This window comes from Nothoprocta perdicaria, unplaced genomic scaffold (genome assembly GCF_003342845.1).
Source record: "Nothoprocta perdicaria isolate Ctin4 unplaced genomic scaffold, notPer1 scaffold_269, whole genome shotgun sequence".
Lineage (NCBI taxonomy): Eukaryota > Metazoa > Chordata > Aves > Tinamiformes > Tinamidae > Nothoprocta > Nothoprocta perdicaria.
In genome coordinates, this window is record NW_020455498.1 from 80,623 (window position 1) to 104,026 (window position 23,404).

At 41.8% G+C, this 23,404-nt stretch overlaps 1 protein-coding gene across 1 annotated transcript in view; it reads right to left on the reverse strand.

Annotated features, from left to right (window-relative positions):
- AOAH (acyloxyacyl hydrolase) overlaps positions 1-23,404 on the reverse strand; it is a 72,519-nt gene that overhangs the window by 17,742 nt on the left and 31,373 nt on the right. Inside the window, exons 7-15 of the mRNA XM_026040832.1 lie at positions 21,828-21,888; positions 21,257-21,327; positions 19,928-19,976; positions 19,449-19,497; positions 18,202-18,296; positions 9,443-9,534; positions 7,092-7,174; positions 2,589-2,625; positions 1,731-1,805 (exon numbers count right to left, since the gene is read on the reverse strand). Of these exons, the coding sequence (XP_025896617.1) occupies positions 1,731-1,805; positions 2,589-2,625; positions 7,092-7,174; positions 9,443-9,534; positions 18,202-18,296; positions 19,449-19,497; positions 19,928-19,976; positions 21,257-21,327; positions 21,828-21,888 (612 nt within the window). The remainder of the gene's footprint in view (positions 1-1,730; positions 1,806-2,588; positions 2,626-7,091; positions 7,175-9,442; positions 9,535-18,201; positions 18,297-19,448; positions 19,498-19,927; positions 19,977-21,256; positions 21,328-21,827; positions 21,889-23,404) is intronic.

Below are 23,404 nucleotides of genomic sequence, written 5' to 3' on the forward strand. Positions count from 1 at the left end.
CAGCATCTTTCCTTGCTGGAGCCCCAAGAAGCAGTGCAGCCTTATAGCCCCAGCTCCTCTGGTGCTGCAAATGTTTTGGAAGGAAACACACAGCAAAGAGGATTTGATCAGACAAAACTGCTGCAGTCAGGTAATGAATGCTGGGATAAAGAGACAGCACTGTTTTGAATTATGAATAGTATTTCAGAACATACAGATRGATGGAGGCAAAGCCAAAATGACTTAAATTGCATGGGGATTTTTTTTTCCTTTGGACAGGCATATAGAGCAGCATTAGAGAAAGGGAAAGGAATAACCAGCAGAAAGAGGAATACAACAAAGAAAAATAAGTAGTTTTAGCAAAACTGGAATTTAAATATGTGCACAGAAAACCTCTGGACAAAGCTCTGAGATGGCACCTCACTTGTCTGTGCAAGTTGAAGGGGGAAAGGGAAGGCCGGGGGAGGAAGGCCACTCTCTTCTGCCCGGACTCCTGGTCTGAGTCCCTTTTAATCTCCTGGCACCAGTGTCTCTGTAGCCCTACTCCCAATCTCAGCTTTCCACTCCCCACTACGGTACAAGCTGCTCCCACTTCTTCCCCAACTCCACTATGAGCTACAGCTCCTGGATGTGGTTYCCTGTGCCTGCAAGCATCTGGAAAGAGACGGTGGGGCCGAGAAAGTGCCTAAAGGGGGGACCTTGAGACCCCATGTCTGCCCCTGGCTCAGGTAACGGTGGGACCAGTAAAGCCCCACAGGACCCTTGTCACTCCCAGGCTGGAGCACAGCACCCCACCTGCAATGTTTCGGCCCAAACGCCTTCTGCTGAGCAAAACCATAAGCAAGGAAAACGGCATATTTTAGTGGCAAAGCCTGACAGCCTTAATAAAGCCGCAGGTGAGATCTTGTTAGAAACCTGTGAAGGGGATTTAACTGTATGCACATCATTCACAAAAATGAATGTTTTGAAAGCCTCAGCTGTTAGCTGGATTTATTTCTTCTGCTTGAGAGAAAATCTGAAGATTCACCGCAGTGAAAATAATGCCACAAAAACAAGAGTAAAAAAGTCCCTTCAGAAAACCCACAAAACCCAGGCTGAGGGMTATACCTGCTCTGTAGCCGCCTGACTGCGCGGTGTTTTCTGCCTGAACTTTCTGGGCCACAGATCTCCCGCCACCGAGAGGATGAGATGCAGCAAAACAGTGACCTCTCGGCTTCCCTTGGAGCATCGCTAATGGATAACGCCAGGACTATTATTTTCGAAAGCTTCAGTTCACTCTCCTGCCGCGCTTATGACGCTAGCAGGGCCAGGAAGACGGAAACCTCGTCAGGATAACAGAGCAGGCAGCATTGCAGAGAGGCAGGGTGAAAATAAACCTCGCCAGGGGACAGCATCTTGGAGCTCTTGGAGCTCTTACCCTCTCCCCGCCTCCCCGGTTGTTGTTATATTCCATTTCAGCTGCTAAGTAAGAAATATCCTACTTCAAACGTGTTATTAGTTGCTGTATCATTGGTTACAGGCTTGTAGCAGAATGGAAGACAAGCTTTAGATAAGGATTGCTCRGTGGTAATGATGAATATATTTAAAGCACTAACCAGTATATTCAGCAGAGAAATAAGAAAGAGGCGAAACAAAATGACATAGCAGGGAAGCCMAAAGCAAGGAGAGAGAGATGCCCAAGCAGGCAATGTCTTCTTYCTAGAGAAGACAGGTATACGATAATATAAATGTTAGCTTGTTTTACACCTTACCCGTTGCAGACATCATTCCCGATTGTAGCGTACACGACTATGGTCGGATTGTCCAGCAGCTGGTTTCTAGCCAAGCTGAAAAAATAAATAGGCAGATTTATTAACGGAGCAATACACTGTCTATTTCTGAATCACATACCATGCCTAGGTGAGGTAACATCTGCAAGTAACTCATTTAGACTTGGCCAGTGCTCAAAAAACTTCTTTTTTTTTTTGCTTGTTTGCATTTTTCCTATGATTTCATATATTTTTTTTAACGTTTCCTATATATTAAGTTTTCATACCTCCTTTTTGTCTCTTATGTTATGTTATGTTATGTTATGTTATGTTATTCCTGTCTTTGTATTATTCAGAAGCCAAATCAAGTAGTTTTATTTCAGGAAAAAAACATCAATTCAAGGAAAAGATATCAATGAAGATTGGAACTTTTTAAATAGAGATGGGAGCAGGAGGCTRCTCTTGGCTGCTGACTAAGTTTGTGTGTGGGACTGGGTTCAAGGTCAAATTAGGATGTGGTCTGAATATCCATGGTTGAGAGCTAAGTTTTATTATGACTTTTTCTGTGGGAGAGATCTTTAAATAATTTCAGATTTGAACTGTATAACACCATGGAGCAAACCCAGGCACCCCACAGCCCATCCAAATTCATCTTGGAAGGGAAGTTGCTGTCCCTCACCATTTGGAAACTACTCRGTTCTGTTTGCTTGAGGTAACTCAGTGGTCTGGCCCACATCGGCCTATGTTGATACAAAACAGCATTAAGGAAAACAGGGGAAACACAAGACACAAATTCAATGTTTTACTCCAACAGTGCTCCTGTGCCCACAKCCACCAATTCACGTCGCGCTAAACACTCACCTTTTAATTAAATCCAGGAGGTTTCTTGAAGAACCACCTTGTCACACATAGTGGGAATAAGCAGAACAGTACATTACTGTTACAGCAATAAACAGATGAAAAGCAAATYCTGATTTCATCTATATTTCTAAGAATGTAAGACTATTAGCAAATGTGACAAGAAGTCATCTCCATGACCTTTCTGGGTTCTAACATTAGGAAGCAATTTTCAATGCAGGGACCTGCTGCCCTCCTGTGAGTCACACACTGGAGATGGTAGAAAATTAAATATTTTTAAGTGCTGKATTGTTTGGATCTGGCATTTAGTCCAGATCTGGCAGCTTCTTCCCATCTGTTGAACATAGTAGTCTCTTGTAAACCAGCCAGCCTGACTTGTCAACAGCTGAGCTACTTTTAACTTTCCCTAAAAATTGCAAAGGGAACTATTCCCACTGCGAGCTGTTCTCACTCTGCAGCAGGAATGAACGTCTCACAGCTATACCACGTTGGGAGTGATTCAGGTCCTAAACATAGGCATCAAGCGCCGTTTTTGACATCCCAGGCAATCCAAGGCACCTGTGGCAGGGCTGGCAGATACAGCACAGCATCCCAGGCACTGTGCACTTCTGGAGAGGCAGCTGGAGGCTGGGAGGATGCTGCAATGCATCTAAAAGAGCTGAGACACCAACGCGCCGGCACAGGCATTGCCCTCACTGTGAGTGGCAGGCTTGGGAAAATCAGCATTAGGACAACTGCATCTTCCCCAGCAGCTCTGCATCTCCGTAGCAATTCCCCCAAATGACTGGATGCAAATCTTTCCTCCTTTGGGAAAAAACTAACTAAATTCAAGCATCTGCAAAAGTCTAAAAGGTTTCCTTTATGTCTTGACTCAGAAAAGCATTCCCAATTAGTAAAGATTTTATAAATAAAATTTACTAGCCACTCTTTAAAGGCCACATACATACATCCTGGCTATCCACAGAGYGCAAATACCACATTATAGTGATGTACAAAAATATAAAATGTTGGAGGAACAGGCTTACAGGTTCCATTTCTTTTGTGCTCCTGCTTTCTCACCCTTCTCTTCCTATATTACGCTCCCTCTATCCTTCACTCAACTTTTCTCTAGTCTTGTTCTCTTTTCCTCTCGCTGGGCATCATCCCTCTGATGTGTGCTTTAAGGAGCAAATTCTGCCCTCCCTGCAGCTCATGGCTAGAAAGTTGTGGCTGGAACATCATTAAATCTCCACTAGATCAGGGCTGGTGAAAGTGCTCAGAGATAAACCCCTAAGGTAGCAATAATACACTTTGCATTTTAATATCGGTGCCTTTGTTATTATCACTCACAGTGATGCCAGCTGCATATATCAAGGAATCTTTTATGTTTTAAATAATACAGTCTTTTCAGCCTAAAAATGAATATATCTCTCTGCAGCTTCTCTCTTGAGGGTTGCTGGTCCYTTCAAAGTCCGTTCCTTCTCTCGCAAAGCCCTTTTCAGCAGAATAAGAGCCACATACAATCCTTAGAAAAAAATATGGCTTAGGACATAATGTTCACTTTTTTTTTTTTTTTTCTGTTTAATATCCCTTCTTTCTGTAAGATTTCAACTAATATGTGCCTCTGTGAAGCCTGTTTGCCACACAACTCCCCGGCGGCCTGCAGCTCTACCACAAAGAAACTCTTAGGGGSCCCAGGCACAAAATGTGCATTTACAGGAAGGCAAGAAGCTGCTCTTGGATGCCTGTTACCTCCAGGAAGGCAGGTGATTGCGAGGAGCAGATCAAAAGCATTAGAGGCAGTTACAAAWCAAAGCAACAAATCAAGAAAATGACGGGCATTTTTAGAGAATGGTTTTAGGGGAAAATTGAGTCATCAGGGGAGTTTTTATGATCCAGGGTGGAGGTGATGTTCAAAGTATGCAAGAGAGAAAAAGAGATGAGGCAGAACAGCTAAACCTCAGTTACCCCAATGCTGTTGAGTATCCCAATAGTTATTCCTGTATCTCTCCCGGTCCCCTCTTCGTGGCTTGCCAAACATTCACAGACCAGTGGGATTCCTATTTTGGTAAGGAGTTGGGGCTTTTTTTTTTTTTTTTTTTTTTTTTTGCCTCTACTTGTGAGAAACCCAAAATTTCATGTACCTTGAAAGACTTCTGAGGTGAAATTCTTAATCTGCTGGCTCTAGACCTTGTGAGGCTGACAAGGAGAAGGGCTTGAATGCATAGAAAGAGTTTCTGGTTCCAGATTACACCAATTACACCAGCTGCAATTACACCAGAGTCAAGTTGCTGAGAACAGCTTATTGCTTTTTCATCTTCTGCTCCCCTACACCATAAAAGCAATTGCAAATGTAATGGTGCAAAATGAAATTCTCCAGTTTTCTCTAGATGTATTCAAGCAGACTTGCATTTCCAAGACAGCTGAAATTAAAATAAAATTATTTCTTGAACAGTTTTGAAGCCACCATGGTTCTTGATCTGGTGCTTGATTGCTCAGTGAGCCAGAGCATACCTTAACAAAACATAATTTTTCTGGTCAAAGGGAAACTTTCTCTAAAAAGAAGTAGGCCAGACTACATATACTATATACTACCAGTGTTTGGAAATAGCATATTTTATCTATGTATCTTATAGAATATAGAAATATATAGACRTATACGGTGTCTATATTCTATTTCACTAAGCTTATAGAAAGCTGTTGTGGGATTTTTCTCTTGCTTGCAATTCTTCCCTTTATAAATTCTCCTCTCCGTTTTCTTCAGAGCGGCCTCCTTTTCTACCCTGTAGGTTTCTGTAGAGTAAGTGTGAAGGAGATATGAAAGAGGAGTGACACATGCTGGGAGACCTGTCTGAAAATCTGYGAGGAAATTGAGAAGAAGGATGAGGAGAAAGTGCATCCCCCAACTAGTGTGAAGGGGACATAAGGTGCCAGGGCAGTTCTTAGACTCTCGCTTCATGCTGTGGGGTTGGGCAACCTCTCTCACCAGGTRGGACCTCTCCCTGCCTGAGCTGGGGCAGGAGAAGACACTTTCCTAGCCCAAATCTGGCAGGAAATTGAATCCCAAGYGGTCAATGAGTTTTCAAATCCCACCAGGGGCAGCAGTGCTTCTCATCTGTGGCCAATATGATTCATCTATCGGACATGAAATTATCCTACAAAGACAAATTATCTACCTGAGGAGCACAAGCTTTCCCTAGCTTCTTCAGCCAATCTTCTGAAGCATGGAAATATGATTAGACACAATATAAATACAATGTAATAATTACAGAATAATCAACTGTCTTTTAAACCTGATGTTCAGGGACTAAATCACCTAAATCAACACACAAAGTCTAACACTCTAAGACTTAATTTCTAAGGGAGATAACTGGCATCCTTTCATACAACCCCGTTGATAAATTTGATCAAACTCCATTTTGAAACAACTCAGAGTTTATTTTTACCTTCACTCCACTGTTTAGAGGGCTATTCTATTTTTTCATTTCTGGTAGTCAGTAGCTTTTCATTCCACTTGAATTAGAAGTTTCCACTTGAAATGAGACATGACTAATAAATATCCATTTTCTTGTAGCAATAGTTTGCTTCAGTTTAAACCATTCTTCCCTCTCTGCTCTCTGACTTGTTTACGCCATCAAAGCATTAAAAAAGGACCATAGTCACTTTTAATCTTTGCTTTGCTAAGTTGCCAAGGTATTTTAACATGCTGCAGAAATCTCCACTCCCCAAGTCCTCCCTGAGGGCCTCTCTATTGGAAAAGGCAGAAGCTGGTCCTTTCTGAGCAGAATCTCAGCTATCTAAGGATCAACCACATTCGAAGCTCTAGAGAAAACCTCGTTCATGATGAACCCTGCAACCCCATTAGCCCCTTTCTAGTGCTATTCTGTGCTCCCTGAAATTCCCTTTTGCACCCCAATGTGCCATTACCTCCAGGAGCAAACTGATGAGCCGCTAGCATATGGACAAGCGTCTCCTCACCAGCCCTGGCATGTAGGACTGTGTTTCATGCCATTGCCATCAGTGCCGTTCACAAGCTCATCTAAATGATTCCTGTGTAAAGATCTGCCCTGCTGCAGGACTGTGGATACCTCGCAATTGTGCATCATCCCCAGGTTCTCAGAAGTTTACTCTGAGGTCACTGCTCAAAATATGAAGCTGCACTGGTCTCACGACAGATGCCTGGGGACACTGCTGATCTCTCCTCTGCAGATGGGCAGCTTCTGCCTCAAACCACTCTTCTCGCCTGTCCAGCTGGTTCTTTGCCCACCTCTTATCTCTCGTGTAAATCCCCCTCTTCTTCACTGCATCTGGTGAGGTACCATGTAAGACACTGTCCTTAAGTCTAGGTAGGTTACATCATCTGCTGCATATACTCCCTACTCAATCAGAAGAAACAATGTTGAGTTAAAAAAGCACTTTTCTCTACTTTTCCACAAGACATGCATGAAAAHAAAAAAAGTTTTCTCTTACTTTCTGAAAGATACCCACTATTTTTTTTTTTTTTTAAGAAAGAAGTAAAAAACTTACCATTTTGGGAAATGTTCTGCAAGTCTCTGTGATTACAACGATTTCTCCTGCGTAAACGTAGATACAGAGAGTCTGTCCAACCCCTGAAATAAATTCAGAAAAAATATGATGCTAAACTCATGTATGTCAGTTAAAATATGTTTGATATTTAGYAAGAAGTATGTTCTTGACTTTATACAGCTATATGCCCCAGTTAAATACATATTGCTATTTTGCCATTTCTCTTTTTTGAGGTCATAAACTTTTCTTTATTTTGAATAGGTTGGCCTAAAATGGAGCCAACATATCCTCTCAAAAACTGTAAATTGAAGGAGATTTTCTTTGAACTTGCTCATCCTTGAGGTTTATCCTGGTCCTTCAGGCAACATGCTTAAGAACCTTTATGCTATATAACATTTATCAAAACAGTCCTGTTGATTGCTCAGTATTTGACTGCATGTCACTGTCGTGGAACAGTAAATAAAAGAGAAGAAATATTGGCAGAGCACTCATTTCCCAGTGCCATAAATCTTGGGCTGATTGATTAGAAAACAGGTTGTGTTCCATTCTGACCAGTTTTCTCTTTCATTTTGCACAGTTTAGAAAAATGGAAAGGCCCATAAAGAAAGAAGAACAATCCCAAGGGAAGCTGTTAGTAAGAACAGCCTCCAGAGCTAGAAAATCACCTGGTGATTTTTAGCAGAGCTGTTGATCTTGTGTTTGAACTTTGACACTGAAGAAATTAGGTAATTTAAATACCTGAGCTTAAGAATGGCAAACAGAGATGAATGCAGAAATGACATGTTTTGAAACCAGTGATAAAAAGTAAGCAGCTACATAGAAACGTGTGATAAGGCCAAGCTGTAACTGTGCAATAGGCTCTACAAAGAATGCTTGAAATCTTTGATTTTCAGCCTAGCACATGTGTGGATGAGGAAAAGCAAACAGGATTTCAGAGTCAGAGAATGTGCTATTGAGTTAATCAGTGGTGTGCCTGGTGACTGATTGGTATGGGGAGGATGGGCACAGACCACATTGGTTTGTATCTCCATTTCTGCAAGCTCACAACAAATCTTTCTGCATGCTGCTCTGTTCCACCTGCTCTTGACTAGACTCATTCCTTGCGTTACGGGATTCTGAGTTGCTTCTCTTAAAAATGACTTGAACTTGCAAACTGTYCTTTTTTTTTTATCCTTTTAGACATGGAAGAGATTGAGGAAAACAAAAAAAAAGGAAGATTAAAAACTGAGCATCAAACCAAGGCAACTTCAGACTCAATATTAAGTTCTGATTGCTTATGAATTTCAAGTTTTTGGAGCCAACTTAAATACTGTATAGTCAGTAACTGGCCATTATAATAGATTTTTAAGCTGATTTTGTTGTTTCAAGAGGAGATTGCACAGATCTTCCCTTTGGCTTGTCAAGTACTATATCACATTAACACACTCAATGTGTAAATGTTGCTGAGGTTGGGAGCCTGTTCTTTGTGCAGGGAAGAGAAAAGAAAAGAGATAGTACAAATATAGGGTGCTGTAGATTTTTTTTCCTAGAAAAGAATATAGTATCCCATTTTTTTAATCTCATTCTTAGAGGGCTTTTCTAGTTGTGGTTCATGCTTGGTTTGGGCATTTCACCATACCCATGGTCTATCTCAGTGCAGAAGCTTTGCATGGTAAACATATAAAATACAAAACTTTTTTTTTTTTTTGMTGTTTTGGCCAGGAAAAGATTCCTTTTCTTTGATGTCCAACCCAGCACTCTTCCCCATCCRCATCAGCCAGTGCAAACAAGCAAATTAGGTCGCAGGCTTGCCAAATTCTTCTCTTGCTACTTCCCTCCAAATGAGAAAAAAAAGGGAAGAAACATCACCTCAAAAAGGGACATCATCAATATAACACTTGATTAGCATTTTTGTATTGTCTTAGCAACAGAAAGGAAATAAGAGAAAAAGAGAAAAAAAAAAACTAGGAAAAAAATTAAAAGCTAAGAAAAGTAAAATGCTGATATTTATTAATGTTAACAATGTTCCCTTTTGCTTGTCCCTCCCACACAGCTTAATTTTGAAAGAGTCAAGAGATGCATTTCCTCTTTTTTTCTCCTTCTAAATTAAAATTTGTCTATTTGTAAAAGCTTCATTGAATGCCAGAAAGATGGGGCTAGAATATTTTGCATTGCCCATCAATTTGAAAGGAGATCAGTTGAAAGGAAAAACACTAGATTTGGAGGTGATCTGCATGTTAGAAGGAGCTGAAGCAGCCTTCACCAGCAATTTTAGCTTTCCTTTCARGTACTGGGTTTTCCCCCCAGGATTTGCTGGGTTTTGAGGTCCTTCAGATTTGTTGAGATTTGTCTTCACTTTGTGCTTAACTTACCCAATTGTGGAGTTCAGAAATCCAGTGAACTCAGAGAACTGGGGCCAGTCAAGCTCATCAGAGAAAGCCATGGGGAGATTAGCAAATGCTTTCTGAAAGAGAAATTTTTAAATCAACATGGGTTCACCTTCACAAACATAATCCTTTCTACAAACTCAAACATTTCTTCATCAGAACATTAGCCAGATAGCAACAACTCCAGTGGTACTTGTAGGTGTAATTATTTATACTTAAAAAGTTGATTCTTGCATGACAAGCATATCAGGAGAAAGGGGAAGAAACAGCAGGACCTGAGACTGGTAGAGATTTCTTGTAGCCTTTGATTTAGCATCTGTCTTATCCAAAGAAGGGTCTCAGATGGTATGGGAAGAGATGCCAGCATGATTTTCCCAGTTTATATGGCAGAGGGCTGGGAAGCCAGGAATAACATCATGTCCATYAGACGCTGCCATCTCCTCTCTGGCAGACTGGACTGCAAGCATCTGGTCTCCTAAAAACCACCACGTGATTTGCAGTGCAAATTTCCTCAGATGCCAGTTTTCCCATCATGGTTCACGCTGGAATTTGTTGGATTTTTGAGATACATTTTGCTGCACCACATTTGCTACTCTCACCAGCACAGGAAGGCCACGGACTCACCACAAAAACATTTCTGCAGCCAAGCGAGCGTGGTGGGGCATCCCACTGGAGCAAGAGAGTCAGAATGGGAGAGAAGCACATGCACTGCAATACCCCTCTTTTACCCAAACGATGAAAGAATTATAGTACTACATTTTTGCTGGTATTAGTCCCTAATGCTTATTTTCTAAGCAACAGCCTCTCTCCATTTGAAGACAGTGTCACACACTCACAGCACAGTGCCCTTTTCTCTTCCGTTGTGTTCTGCGAAAGTATCAGAAATCATGAAAGGGGACAGGAACAGGCACAGGAATTCACACTGCCTCCGAAGGACAAGAGCACCGAGTAAATTTCCAGCTTCTGCTAGGGTACGCTTGCAAAGACAAAGACATAAAGCCAGCTCRCTCGCACTGAAAAACTGTTGATGAAAAAGGTAATAACCAAAAGAAGGTCAAAACATAAAATAAGGAAAGCTACAGGCTGGTATAATCCACAGAATTTATTAGTTTCATTTCCTTTTGAAGCAATTGCGATGTTTCTTTAAACCCTCACTACCATAAACAGCAAAGCAGGTGGATAATTTGTTTTCTGGGAGGGTCAGAGGTAGCTGATGAAGGGCAGAAGAGGTAAATCTTGCTGTTCCCAAGTCCTCCTGCCGGTAGAATCATCCTGCAAAGGAGCGGGTGTTTTGCCTGAGCGGATGCCAACAGGTTTTGTTTGTGAAAGGCTGGAGRAGAGGCAGGGACAGGGGTAGGAGAGGCAAGAAATCCCGATGCCGAGCTTGGAGCAGCATAATTCATGGTCAGCTCCAGTTTAGAGCAAGTAACGGCATGTCTGACCTACTTAGGATGGACCTGCTCTAGTCACCAAGGTGAAAATAGCTCTGGCTCAATTACCTTTCAGCTGTTTATTTCTCCCTCATATACATGTATACCTATTTGCTTGTGTGTGGATATATATGTATTTATTTATTTAAGACTCAAGGGAACTTTAAAACCCATCTTCTTCATAGCTGATAGGATTGTGTGTAACAGGCACTTCGTAGAAGGGTACTGTTTTGAGCAGAAATGGAGGGGTTAAACTGCACAGTATGGCTTGGCTATTTGGAGCATTTGCCTCCTAGGGGCTTTACATTAAAGGCGATAGAAACATTTAAAGTTACTCAGCTACCAATAGAAATGGCCTCTTATCAGCCAAAGCATATATGAGCAGACACCAGAGATGATTAAATATTTTTAAAAACAAGCCCTTCTATGACCAGGGGGAGCCTTCTAAGCTCCTATTAACCCTCCAAAATAATGATTTCACTGGACAGGCCTCATTATAATATATTTTTTTCTTGCAGACTTAGATATGATTTAACTGAACCTAGCTGAGCTGAAAACTGCTTTGCAAAGGAAAGTTTAAGGTCAGAATTATTGGTGCATTTGAATACTGTATTTAAGTTAGCATTGAACCTTCTCTGGCAATGCMCTTAAAGGCAGACTTCTAAAGATATTTCAAGAACAAAAGGTGAAGATAAGTGGCTAAGAGAAATTTCAGGAGATAAACCAGATCTACTTTTCATGGACCTCATTCAGAAAACATGGGGTAAGCGACCAACTGCATTTTGGTTAGGCTAAGATGCAAATGTGTCCCRTTCTAGAGGTGGGTCTGTGCTGACTTTTAGCTTAAAACCTTTCTTTTAGTGCAGCCTTGTCTAAATACCATGCTCTAGACTATTCCAACTGAGAAACCATACTTAAGCCTATGCACCAGATTTAAACAGAATAATTAGGAAGTTATTCCAGCCTAAATTCAAACGCCAAGTTTTAGCCCTAGATGCTCTAGATGGGTCTTATTTTGAAGGGACATTCTCACGTCCTAGACATATCCTAGCTGGAAGCAGGTCTCCCTGAATCCTCACATTCCTGATGTGCATGGCAATCAAAACCATGGCCAGAACCTTAAAGGCACCTACCCAGCCATGAGATTTTCAAAACTGGGACACAAAAGAGCATTATAAATTTAACACTTATCTGAGCCTTCAGAAGAGGCAGGTGTAGAAAGTTTATAAGTGCCAAGGTGTCCCTTAATTTGAAGGGAAATAGGCTATTTATTTTCATAGTGATTATAATGGTGTTTAAATCCTCTAGATATCATTAGATACCTCCGATGACATCCTCTTTCTAAGTATACATAAAAGCACACCATCCATCCCTTGAATAAGAAACGACTTTTCAAAAAGCATGTACAGTATTTATACTCTGTAAAGTTGCAAAGACATASGTTTGGAAATTAGGAAAAGAGCAGTTTTACTTCCAAAACTGCACTTTCTTAGTTATCACAATATTAATTCTAGAAACATGCCTGCACCTTATTGGATTTGACTGAAAATAGAAATGGTTTTTAACAAGATTTTTGCAGATGAAATTCCTGTCATCTGTAGTTGTGCAAAAGGAAGTCAGTGGGATAACTGTTCAGGATGTGTTTTCATCTTGAATTTGCATTTAAAGAAATGATGAACTTTTCTGCATATGAAATGCATAGCATGAAACAGTTGTTTAAATGAAAGCTAAGAACAATTTGAGCTCACGGGCAAATAGATATTTACTGCACTACAGACAGATTTAGGATTTATTTTTTCACTTTATTCGGCATGAAATGAAGAACCAAGAGTTTTAAATGCATTTTCCTAGAAAGAGTATCACCAGCACATTTATAAATATAGTGCTTTTATCTCCAAATAAAATGGTCTTTAAAATGAGATTTATAAGTAAGGCCCTATTCCAGGCAGATAACAGAAAAATGCACCATTTAGTAGCATTTTGGAAGTCAATTGTAAGCAGATGGACAAAGCAGCAGGAGAGCAATATCAATTGCTAGACACACCAGTGTTTTCAACATTAGCTCTCCTCAAAGATTGTCCACCTCGAAAAAGATAAGACTTCTGCTTTCCTGAACACCATTAAATATGTCTAYTGCATCAAACTGTGTCTTTAATGTCAAAGATTATGTCAAAGGAATGAACATTCAGCTCAGTTCTGCTAAACTTTTTAACAGGAGAAAATCCTGATGGAATCAGAACCTGTTGGCAGGAAGGAAGCCAAAACAAGGGTGACTCAATCCCCTTCCTACAGTTGTATAATCCCCTTCCTGTAAAGGTGTTCTGGGTGTTTGAGGATTTAACGGCATTATGACAAGTTAAGGACAGCGTTACTCACTGGATCTGCCTGTGCAGAAAAAATGAGTGTAGATACCCTCAGTCTGACTGAGTGTAGATACCCTCAGGCATGGGCTGCACAATATTTTGTCTCTTTGCTTCACCTCAGACAAATACCTTTAGGGCAGACTTTGAGCTATGGCAGTATTAGGCTGCTCAGGGCAGATTTGTGGAGAAGCTAAGTGCTTGCAGGTTCCTATATTTACTTTCCTTTATAAGCTGAAGAAATAGCATGTTTATCTCAGCTGTAGTTTTCCAAGACATACCCACCTTGTGATGGGCTTGTGGTAGAGGAGGAAGGCCATGAGCCATCCTGCATGGCTCACATGCTTGTGGTGGGAATCAAGTCCACTCATTGGGGTGGTTATGGTATTTGTGACCAAGTTTCAGCTACTTTTTTTTTTTTTTTTTTTTTTTGAAATAGTGGTCTCGTGTCGTGTGTGTCAGGGAACACCTAGTGAAATGAGTTCCCATCTCCAAGAAGTAAAAGTGCCTCTGATGGCACTAAGAGACTCCTCATCACACACTTGGACATGGGACATCTGATGTGGGCATGTCCCCTTGCACAGAATTACTCTTGCACAGAGAGGTATGAGCTTGTGCTYGGCCAGTGCTTAGCAGGCAATATTCCCAACTGGGCAAAGGAGATGAGGATATCCAAAATCCAATTTAAAACAGCTTCCTAACAACAGTCTTTCATAAGACGGAGCAAGGATCTTAATTCCAAATCTGTTCTGCCCAAACAAGACCATCTGGTCATGACAGCGCTGATCATCGAGTTACCCAAATGACATCCTGAGACTACTTCAGTGAGCAAATTTGTCGTTAATTTTCTCTATAGTCCCTCATTCATCGTTATTGCTCCTGTGTGTGGCAGTCTATATACAGTACAACCAAGCAAAGCAACCATTCTGCAGGGGTTCTTAACTAAATTCTCAGCATTTATCCTTAAAAATTATTTCCCCACCTAATTAGCTCTAAAATAGGAATTAGCAGCTGCCACCAATATGGTGTGGATTTACAAGAGGGCCCACAGAATTGCTACGGAGTGAAAATGTTTCTTTTAGTAAATGTTTATGAGAGCAAATATAAATAAAAAAATGAAATAAATTGAATATATAAAATAAATAAGAAATATGGAATAAGAATAGTTATAAAATACTGCAGTTAATAAATATGAATTCAGAGTCACACAACTTCTATTTTATAACCTGATAGAATCTTGGGGGTGGGAAAAGTCCTATTTGGAATTCCATGTAGAGGAATGAGAGTCCATTGAAATGGAAATTAAAGCTTTGAACTAACTCTTCAATTGACTGTAGAGAAAGCCATTTGATAAACTAAATTTTCTACGTGTCTTATCAAAGAAATTTTGGAAAGATCAAAGTGAAGTGACGTGAGGTTCACAGGAGCTTCATAGCACCAGGGAACAGCAGGAACAGGAGGCTGGTGCTTTATCCTGCCTGCTCAGAGCCCTACCTTTGAATTCTTGCTGGAGTCCCGAATTAAGGATGCTTTCTGTGAGATTAGGACTAGGCTCCCTGCACTCTCCATGGCCACAAAACAAACCYGGTGTGTGATTGGAAATTCTCCTCAAGGAAAGCCAAGCGCTGAAGGAAGATTAATGCTGGCTGACAATATCCTGTGGGGAAAAGGCGTGCAGGCTTCCAGCATGCTGCGATTAGCCTCAAATCGTGCTACTAGCTCTTTGTTTTTGTAGGAATGGAAAACCATGACCTGCAGTTTTAACCCATCATTTGTGCAGTTCGAAGAYGGGAGAGAGAAAAAAGGTGGGAGGAAAGTAGGAAAGGAGAAAAGGAGGCTTGCTTCCAATGTAGATTTATCTTGCTGATTATTTGAGTAACATAGAACAGTTTCTTCAGTTTTATTCTTTGGCTTCTTTACAGAAATATTYAGAAATAAGTTTTAAAAGCTTAAAAATAGCAGATTCTGTTTCCAATTTGTTAATATGCGAACAACACATGACGGATATTGACCAGCAATATTTAATGCTGGGCAATGTGAGAATATGGTAAGGCACCTTCACAGGTAAGTTGTTGCCATTGCCATTCTGCACCCAGAAAGACTAAGACATAGAGAAAAAGCAGGAGAAACAATCAGTGCTAAAGCCTGAATTCACTCAGACATTTTTTCACTGCCATTTTTGTGCCCTGATACCTTTCTCTCTTAGGGTGAGATACAGATTAAATAACATTTTATAATTACTAGAGTTTAAACTCAGATACTTAGTCATAAGTCTGGGCTTTCTCTGCATTTCTGCATTAATATTTAACTGCTGATTTTTTTTTCCAGGCCAGAAGAAAACTTGGCAAATAACAGAACCAGTTTTTGCAAAATTTTGCAGGTAAGAAAGAACCAGTGCTTATTCTTTCTTATTCTCATCCCAAGGACACCCAGCTAGTGGTGCAGGCACTACAAAAGAGCTCTGCTCGCCACAGGAGTGCTAAATTTCATGGAAGTCTTTCAAGAAGCCAAACCAAGCACTCTGCTGGGTAACTAAAGCTGATTATTCCAAGCTCCTCTACATTATACTGTATCAATACATCCCCAAAGGCTGCCAAACCAGAAGGCTGGGATTGTATATGAGCTTTGCATTGGTGCAAATAACTGCCCAAGTACAAGCAAAAGGATCCTGATCGTGTGAATTTAAGCCAGTAAGCCAGGCTGGAGGAGATCAGTCTGGTAGGAGACCATGCACATGTAGCTGAGAAAATCACATGAGACAACTCAGAAATGGTTTGGGTGAATGGTGAGGGGCAAATGTGCAGAGCCAGGACAGCAGCTTTGATTACAACGGCTTGAATCCGGGGCGTGAGCCTTGCTCCTCATACTCTGAACAACGACGTCCTCTTGGAGGAGACACAACTGCCAAGGATCAGGGCTAGGCCAGCCACCTCCTTGCTGCAAAGCAGGTCTCCTTGCAGAGGTTCATGGATTGAGCCACCCCTTCTGCATGTGTCCCACTGTCTGGCTTGATGTCCTAGCTGCAAAGTGCTGCCCCACGGCCTGGACCCTCTGGCAGGAGAGCCAGCACCAACGTGCTTGCACCCTCCCACTGGCAGCATGTGAGGATTGTCTGCCCTGTGTCTCCTCGTGAGGTCCAGGCTCCTTCTTCATTAACTCCCACTATTTATTTATCTTCTTTAGCTCCAGTGATGCCGTCACTGCTTTTATATTATATTATGTGAGTGAGTGGAGTGCGTACAAAAGGCCAGCTGGTGAAAATGTCTCTCTCTGTCCTCGTTCTCCTGATGAAGGGCTGGAATCATCCTTTATATGGAGGAAAGAGTCCCTTTTTCTTCCTTTCCAATCAGTGCCTTACAAGCCAGACAGGTGGTTAGGCCTTATGCAGAAAGTACCAGTTCCCTTCCCATGCARCTTGCCTCTATCCCCATCAGACAGTAATAAAGTGCAATCAAAAATCCCTTTCTAACCTGTCCTCCTTCTCCTGATGTTGGAATCTCTGCTTCTGTACGYCGTGACCAGCCCTTGAGCCACCCAGCTAGCAGATTCATGTCTCAAGCAAGAGAAACATCTTCCAAACYGTCATGTTGGTGACAATAAAATGCTGACCCAGTCTAGAGCTATTTCTGCATACATGACTCTGCTAGCAGTGTCAGTGCCAGAACTGTCACCACCATCAGTGTTATTACCATTTTATTAGACAAGATAATCTCAATTATCATTAGCGCTAATTTATTACGCTCATCATCATCCCTGTCATTGGTGTCATTTGTCTAATCATTGCTCATAGAAGTTTAACAAAGAAAAACAACTGCTAATCTGCAATATCTAAATCAGATCAGCTGTGGAAGCAGAAATGAGAAAATACATGCAATTCTGATCAAAACCCTAGTATCTCCGATATCGCTATGCTAGAATTGTGAAATTATTCTCCAGGAATGCTCCATATTCCTCTTCCACAGAGGYCAATAGAGGGGGAATATCTTTCCATCAAGGAGGATTGGCAATGACCCAACTTGTTTGACCCCATCTGCTCACTCTCAGAGAGCCCTCGTGAAGGGAAGCACAGCACACAATCCTCCCCAGTGAGGGTACRACACCAGCCCCACACAAAGCAGCTCTTGGGAGGGAAAGATGCTGCAGAACAGGAGCATAGTGTGCATCTATATCCACCACCCAGCTGTAGTTTGTTAGATTGATCCTTTCTCCTCAATTATTTTATTCAACATCAGTGAATTTCAACAGCTGTAATCGCAACATAATTCTGGCAGGTGCAATTTCTTTTTGTCCTATGAAAAGGAGAAATGYGGTGACACTATCTGAAGGCAGATACTGCTGTGTTATACTCTGTGGCCACTACAGAAATGCTTCCCTTCAGGGCAATTCCATTATAAGTCCCTGGGTGACCTTCCAGCTCTTGCAGACGCATCCATGCTGTAAGCCTCAGTGCCTGAATACTTGAATTATTAGTTCTCTTTCATATATGCCCTGGATGAGGGAAAGCAATCTGGGACATGTCATTTCAAAACCAGCTGCCTAAAAGAGAAGTCCCTGGAGTGCCGATTCTGCAAGGTTTTTCCGCAGCAGAAGCTGTACCAGGGAGCTAACAGAGGGGCTTGTCGATGGCAGGATGGATCCCTCAGACAACACGGGTCTCCCTGATTCATGGGCTTTGTGTTTAAAGCCAGATGTCCTGCTTTCTGTCTTTGGAGTGGTGCCAGATTGAGGGAACCAAATCCTTTGCTGACACAATTTCAGAGACTTTGTATGTCTTTGCCCACAGGAGAGCAGCTGTGGGAGAGCAGCAGCTCCCCCAGGCAAGCAAGACCAGCCTACAAATCCCGGTGCATTGGGCATTTTGCCCTCACTGCCCTTTGCAACCAGTGGCCCTGGGTAGAAAGCAAAGAGCCGCCGGTGCCAGGGTGGTTTTGACAGCCCGAGCACAATTTCTCACCACTGACATCTGCGTGACCGTCATCCACTCGGGAGGGATGTGGAAGTGGGCTCCGGCCGAGTCCCCCAGCAGAACGACCCCTCGGGAGTCCGCACCTAAATCATACATATTTTTAGTCCTATAAAGCAGTCCAAATCAGGCCAGCCACACACACAAAAATACATATATGTCTGACAGAGCATGGGAGCAGCAGTGCTGACAGCTCGTGGGGTGGCAGTGCAAACGTTCCCTGTTCGGGTGGCTGAGATCTCTGCAGCTCCTGCCCAGGGCTGTGGGATTTGGCTCTTGCTGCAGCAAAAACCTACAGAGAGGCATGTGCCAGCAGCCACGCAGAAATGATTGGGTATCCAGCAAGAGTAAGAGTAAGATTGGGTATCCAGTGAGAGTAATCAGAAAAATTCCCCCACAGTTTTATTCAAGGACAGGACTGTGATTTCAGCCCAGGCTCTGCTGTGCAACTAACATTTATTTTTACTACCTATAGGATACTCATTAAAAATACTTAAAATCAATTGTTTAGGGAAACAGTATTACCCAAGAAACTGCTAAAAACTCTTTAGAATAGAGCTAGATGGCGGATGCTCTACTTATACATGTATTTTCACTGGTGCAATCTGGTTTTCTGGTAACTAATGTTACTGAGCAGCTGTAGGTGCCTCTCATCTGTTAAACAGAGGCCTTCCAGGCAATGGTTTATCTCCAGGATGATGATTGAAATAGAAGCCAGAGTGAGAAGCCATTGATAGCTATGGCTGTTTAATAACATTCTTTCATGTGTGCATATATGTWTTTATGCATACACACATGTACCTTGCTGCCAGGGATATCAGTTGATAGCATTAGTTCACCTCTATGAAGCCTTCTTAGCCCAAGCACCAGCATCACGTTGCTGGTGTTTACAGTAATGCATCATACTGGGCACACAAGGGGATTAAACTCCTGCCCTGAATCCAGAGGCAGGTCCTGGGGGCCAGGATTCAAGCTGGTGTCTCCGTTTGCTACCGTCCCTGGTCTATCTGCTTTGATCTGGCAACTGAATTGGCTTTTAACAGGAAATTAGCAGCAGCCTGTGGTTTGGGGGTTTCCTCTTTTCTCATTTTCAAGATTAAAAAGAAAAAAAAGCTATTTTGCCTTTTTAATGAAGTTCATAAGTCTGGTATCTTTTCTCCACATTGGCAACAGACACAAAAATATTAAAATATGAAACAAATGCAAAATACATATTGCTGCTTATATTAAAGATTTACCTTTGCAGAATTTTTCCTCATAGGGAATTCCATCTTTTGGATCCACCCCCTGTTAGAGAAGAAAAGACACAGCTGATAATACCTATCTACTGCCTGAAAAATTATAGTGCAAAATGGATCCCAAGTGTTTTGTTCTGCTTGAATTTTTGCCTGTAGGAAGAAGCACTGCATCATAGTAATGATGCTATCCATTACATTGTTTTAATAAGAATTTGTACATTTCAATTAATTTTAATGGTTATAATTTAAATAATCATAAACATCAACAAGCAAACTTCTCTCATCGCTGTTTACTCCCTTTTTCCTTGCTTTTAAGTAAATATGATTTTATTACTTGGAATATCAAAGGCACTAAATAAATGTGAGCAATGCAAATCAGTGAATAAACAAGATAAGCGACACTTGCAGACTAATCCTAAAGGAGGAAAAGAGAGCAAGCAGTCAGGAAGGAATTTGAAGATGCAACTTCATTTACTCACCCATATGCCATTACAGTTAGAATCATTGTTCACATCCCAATTATCAGGACTAAAATAGAATTACAAAAAGATATTTAGAGTTACAGAAAATAAAAGCAAAGGGGCTCTTAAGGCAATGAAATTCTTTGTACTGTTTCTCTAAGAATAAAAATAATTAGAAATTCCCTTCTGCATGAAGAGCTTTTTCTTTCTGTGAATTGAGGAGAGGTAAGTTTTTGTTCCAAAATGCAATATTAATTTAAAGTCCAATACCAGAGGGTGCTGAGTAACACCCTTTTGGTTCACATGGATCCTTAACTGAAGTGAGTGGGAATAATTTCCACAAAACACAGACCCTTTCTCCCTTTCCACAGTCTCAAAATTTCATGGAAATTGGCCAGATCCCCTGACTCTGGGTTCACTAGGGTGGAAGGCGGATTTGATGTGGGCAATAGTACATTAAAATTAGCTCAGACATCTTCCTTGGAGGTGTTTTATCCTTCAGCTTTGCTCTATGTGGATTTATAAGCTCATTTCTACCCATAAAACTGCACTGCCTGGACCAAGTGCAGCGCRGCTCTTCTCTGTGCACCCACCCTCACTGCTGGCAAGTTGATTAATGCCAAGGTTTAACAAGTCGTTCCCACCGATAACCAGTTTACCAACCCTGGGAAGAGGAGAGCTTTGTTTTTCAGGAAGAGCCTCAGCTTACTCTGCTCAGGATAAAGCAGTGAGCACCAAGAAGCTCGTTTCACAGAGTTACACCTGGCTGTGTTCTCCACTTCGGGGATGTGTGGACATCCCACGGGGCTAACTGGGAGTTACGCTCCAGTGCTGGGAATGCATCTTAGCTCTACACATCGCCAATGCAGTCTGAGGACTGGACCCAACACCCACAAGCACTGCTTACCAGCACGGGGTGCACAAGTCTTCAGAGGGCGCCTTTTTTTGAGGATGGACTATATATATCACAAGCTRTGGAGATTTTCCCATTACTAGATGATCTCTAGAGGTCCCTTCCAACCTTGAATATTCTGTGATTCTACGATTCTGTGATTCTGTGATTTACCCGGATGCTAGAGAAGACCCACAGGCTCTGTGTTTACATGTAGGATATTTAACTTCCAGCTTATTCAGTGAAGACCACAGTGCAGCAGCCACCCCTGGAACACATTACTGCTCCACTACCTACAGTTACTACCAAGCCTTTGGCCGGGAGCCCCAGGCTGCAGAAAACCCAACCCAAAACCCCAAAAACCTTGTCTCATGCCCACCCCAAAGCAAACCTAAAGCTTGTCCGTAAAGAAGCTGCAGTTAGTAAAACACATTTAATATAATTTAAAGCATTACCGCCTGCCAGGGTACACGGTGGCGTTCTTGTCATTGCAGTCCCTGCCTCGCCAGTGATAGCCCCTCAGAGTCTAAAAGCCAGGAGAAGCACACAAATAGGATGTTCATTGTTACTCTCGGTCTTTTAATTTAAAATATCTAAAATGAGAATCTAGCTCACGGTGCAGGAATAAAGCCCAGTAAATGGGTTTTATTCCTCAGCCCCTTTTCTAAGCTTTAATAAATGACACYATGCACATTTTGGAGCAGAAATAAAACAAGCTGGCAATTTAATTTTTTTTACAYGACTTTCCTTCACCTCTTATTAATTCAGTAAACAGACCACTCAGCAGCAGAGCAATTTGCTTCTGCAGGGAGTGCAGTTTTATGCATGCATCTCCCCAAGTGGCATAAATGAATGATTGTTTTTTTCACACAGAAAAAAAAGATCTTTAGTAACAAAAACCTACTTACACTCCACTCCTATACCAATTTCTATATGAATGAATAAGACTTTGTAGAAAGTAGGAGGAATCTCAAAGACAATCTCATTATCAAGGGATTACTGTACCAAGGGAAAAGCTTTACTTACTGGGAAGGTACTAAATTTATCTCCGTCAAAATCTTCAAAAGGCAATTTATTCCTTATGACACTGCAAAAAACAAAAACAGCAAACCCAGTGTTAACATATGGAAAGGAACTTATTCAGAAAGAAAAAAAATGCAGTAAAAAATGTGGAATAGATAATAGCTAGCATGTTATTCATAGCTCCATATACAGTTTAACTCTGTGCCTGTACTTCAGCAAATGGATTCTGCCCAGAGGAACAAATTCTGATTTCTTCAGTCTCTCCTAATTTCTGGAGGCAAAGTTGAGAGAAACAGGTACAGCCATAAAGTGTAACCCTTGATCTCAGAAACAAACTATCCTGTGAAATCTGTGGTAAAGCTATGATTTTGGGCATTAAACACTACCTACTTTCAGCCTGGCAGATGTTGCTAATCTCTAGGATGTGAAACATTATCAGAAGTCCTTCTATTAAAGAAGGAGCYGCAGGATGCATTTTTTTGCTTATGTGCACGAGCCTGAAAGCAAATGGCAAATCCTCCTTCTCATATGCACCCCTTGAGCCTTTTCCCTCCAGTTAAGCTGGGCAGATAAGACTTGCACTTCATATAGCAGGCTAGCTACAGTTACACAAACAAATGCTTATTTTTCATGGCAAAGATGGATTCAACCTGAAGAGGGGCGGTGTGTACACAATAAACAGCCATCCTCATACATTAACTGAGGACCTAAATCCCGTCTTGCCATTCTTGTAGCTAACCCTGCAGAAATGCGGCCAAGGTCAAACATGTTCATGAGAAGTATTTCACCTTGAGCTGAGGAAGACTGAGCCCTCGGTGGTTAATTATCTCCTCTCTGTGGGAATTGCATGTCTTTCTTTTCCAATGTGATTTTTGGCTCCAACAACCACAGGGATGCCAGCAGTGCCTGAAGCAGGCGTTAAAATGACCGTGCTGTCTCTTTGCTCATTCTTTTTCAGCTGGGACATGCACCAGCTTTCACAGTGCCTTGCACAAGCTGCAAAACACAGCTCAGCCCACCCGCACTCTTGGAACTCCATGCCACTGATCCTTCCCTTGGAAAGCTTCCTCTCCAAGGATTTCAAGTCTATGGGACTAGTAAGAGATATTAAAGCTGAGTAAGGAAACAAGTGGGTGCAATGAGAGTGGGTTCTTGAGGCTGCATTGCATCAGGAAAAGGAGGAATGCAGAGGAGACAGGCAACATGCCCACCCGTTGGTGCTTGTAACCCTTATTCTGCCTCTCCTCAGGAGGTCCCACAAGCTGCTTCAGGCAGGCTACTTCATCTCTGCAGTGAGGCTCAGCTGTAAGGAACTGGCACACATCCAGAACTAACTAAAAGAAATCCAACTGCCAGGCATGTTTCTGTAGTTACAGGAAGAAGGGCAGGGGAAAGAATTGAATGTATTTAGTGCAACACACAATTTACAATGTGATTCCTGCTTCTCCTACCTGCACTCACAGGGCTCAAACTCATTCTCCTCTCTCAGGTTGCTTATGCTCTGACTCCCARTTTAAAGATGCTTAGGACATGTTTCATGCCAAGCAACCCACTCCCAGGAAACTCTTTGTATTTGCAAT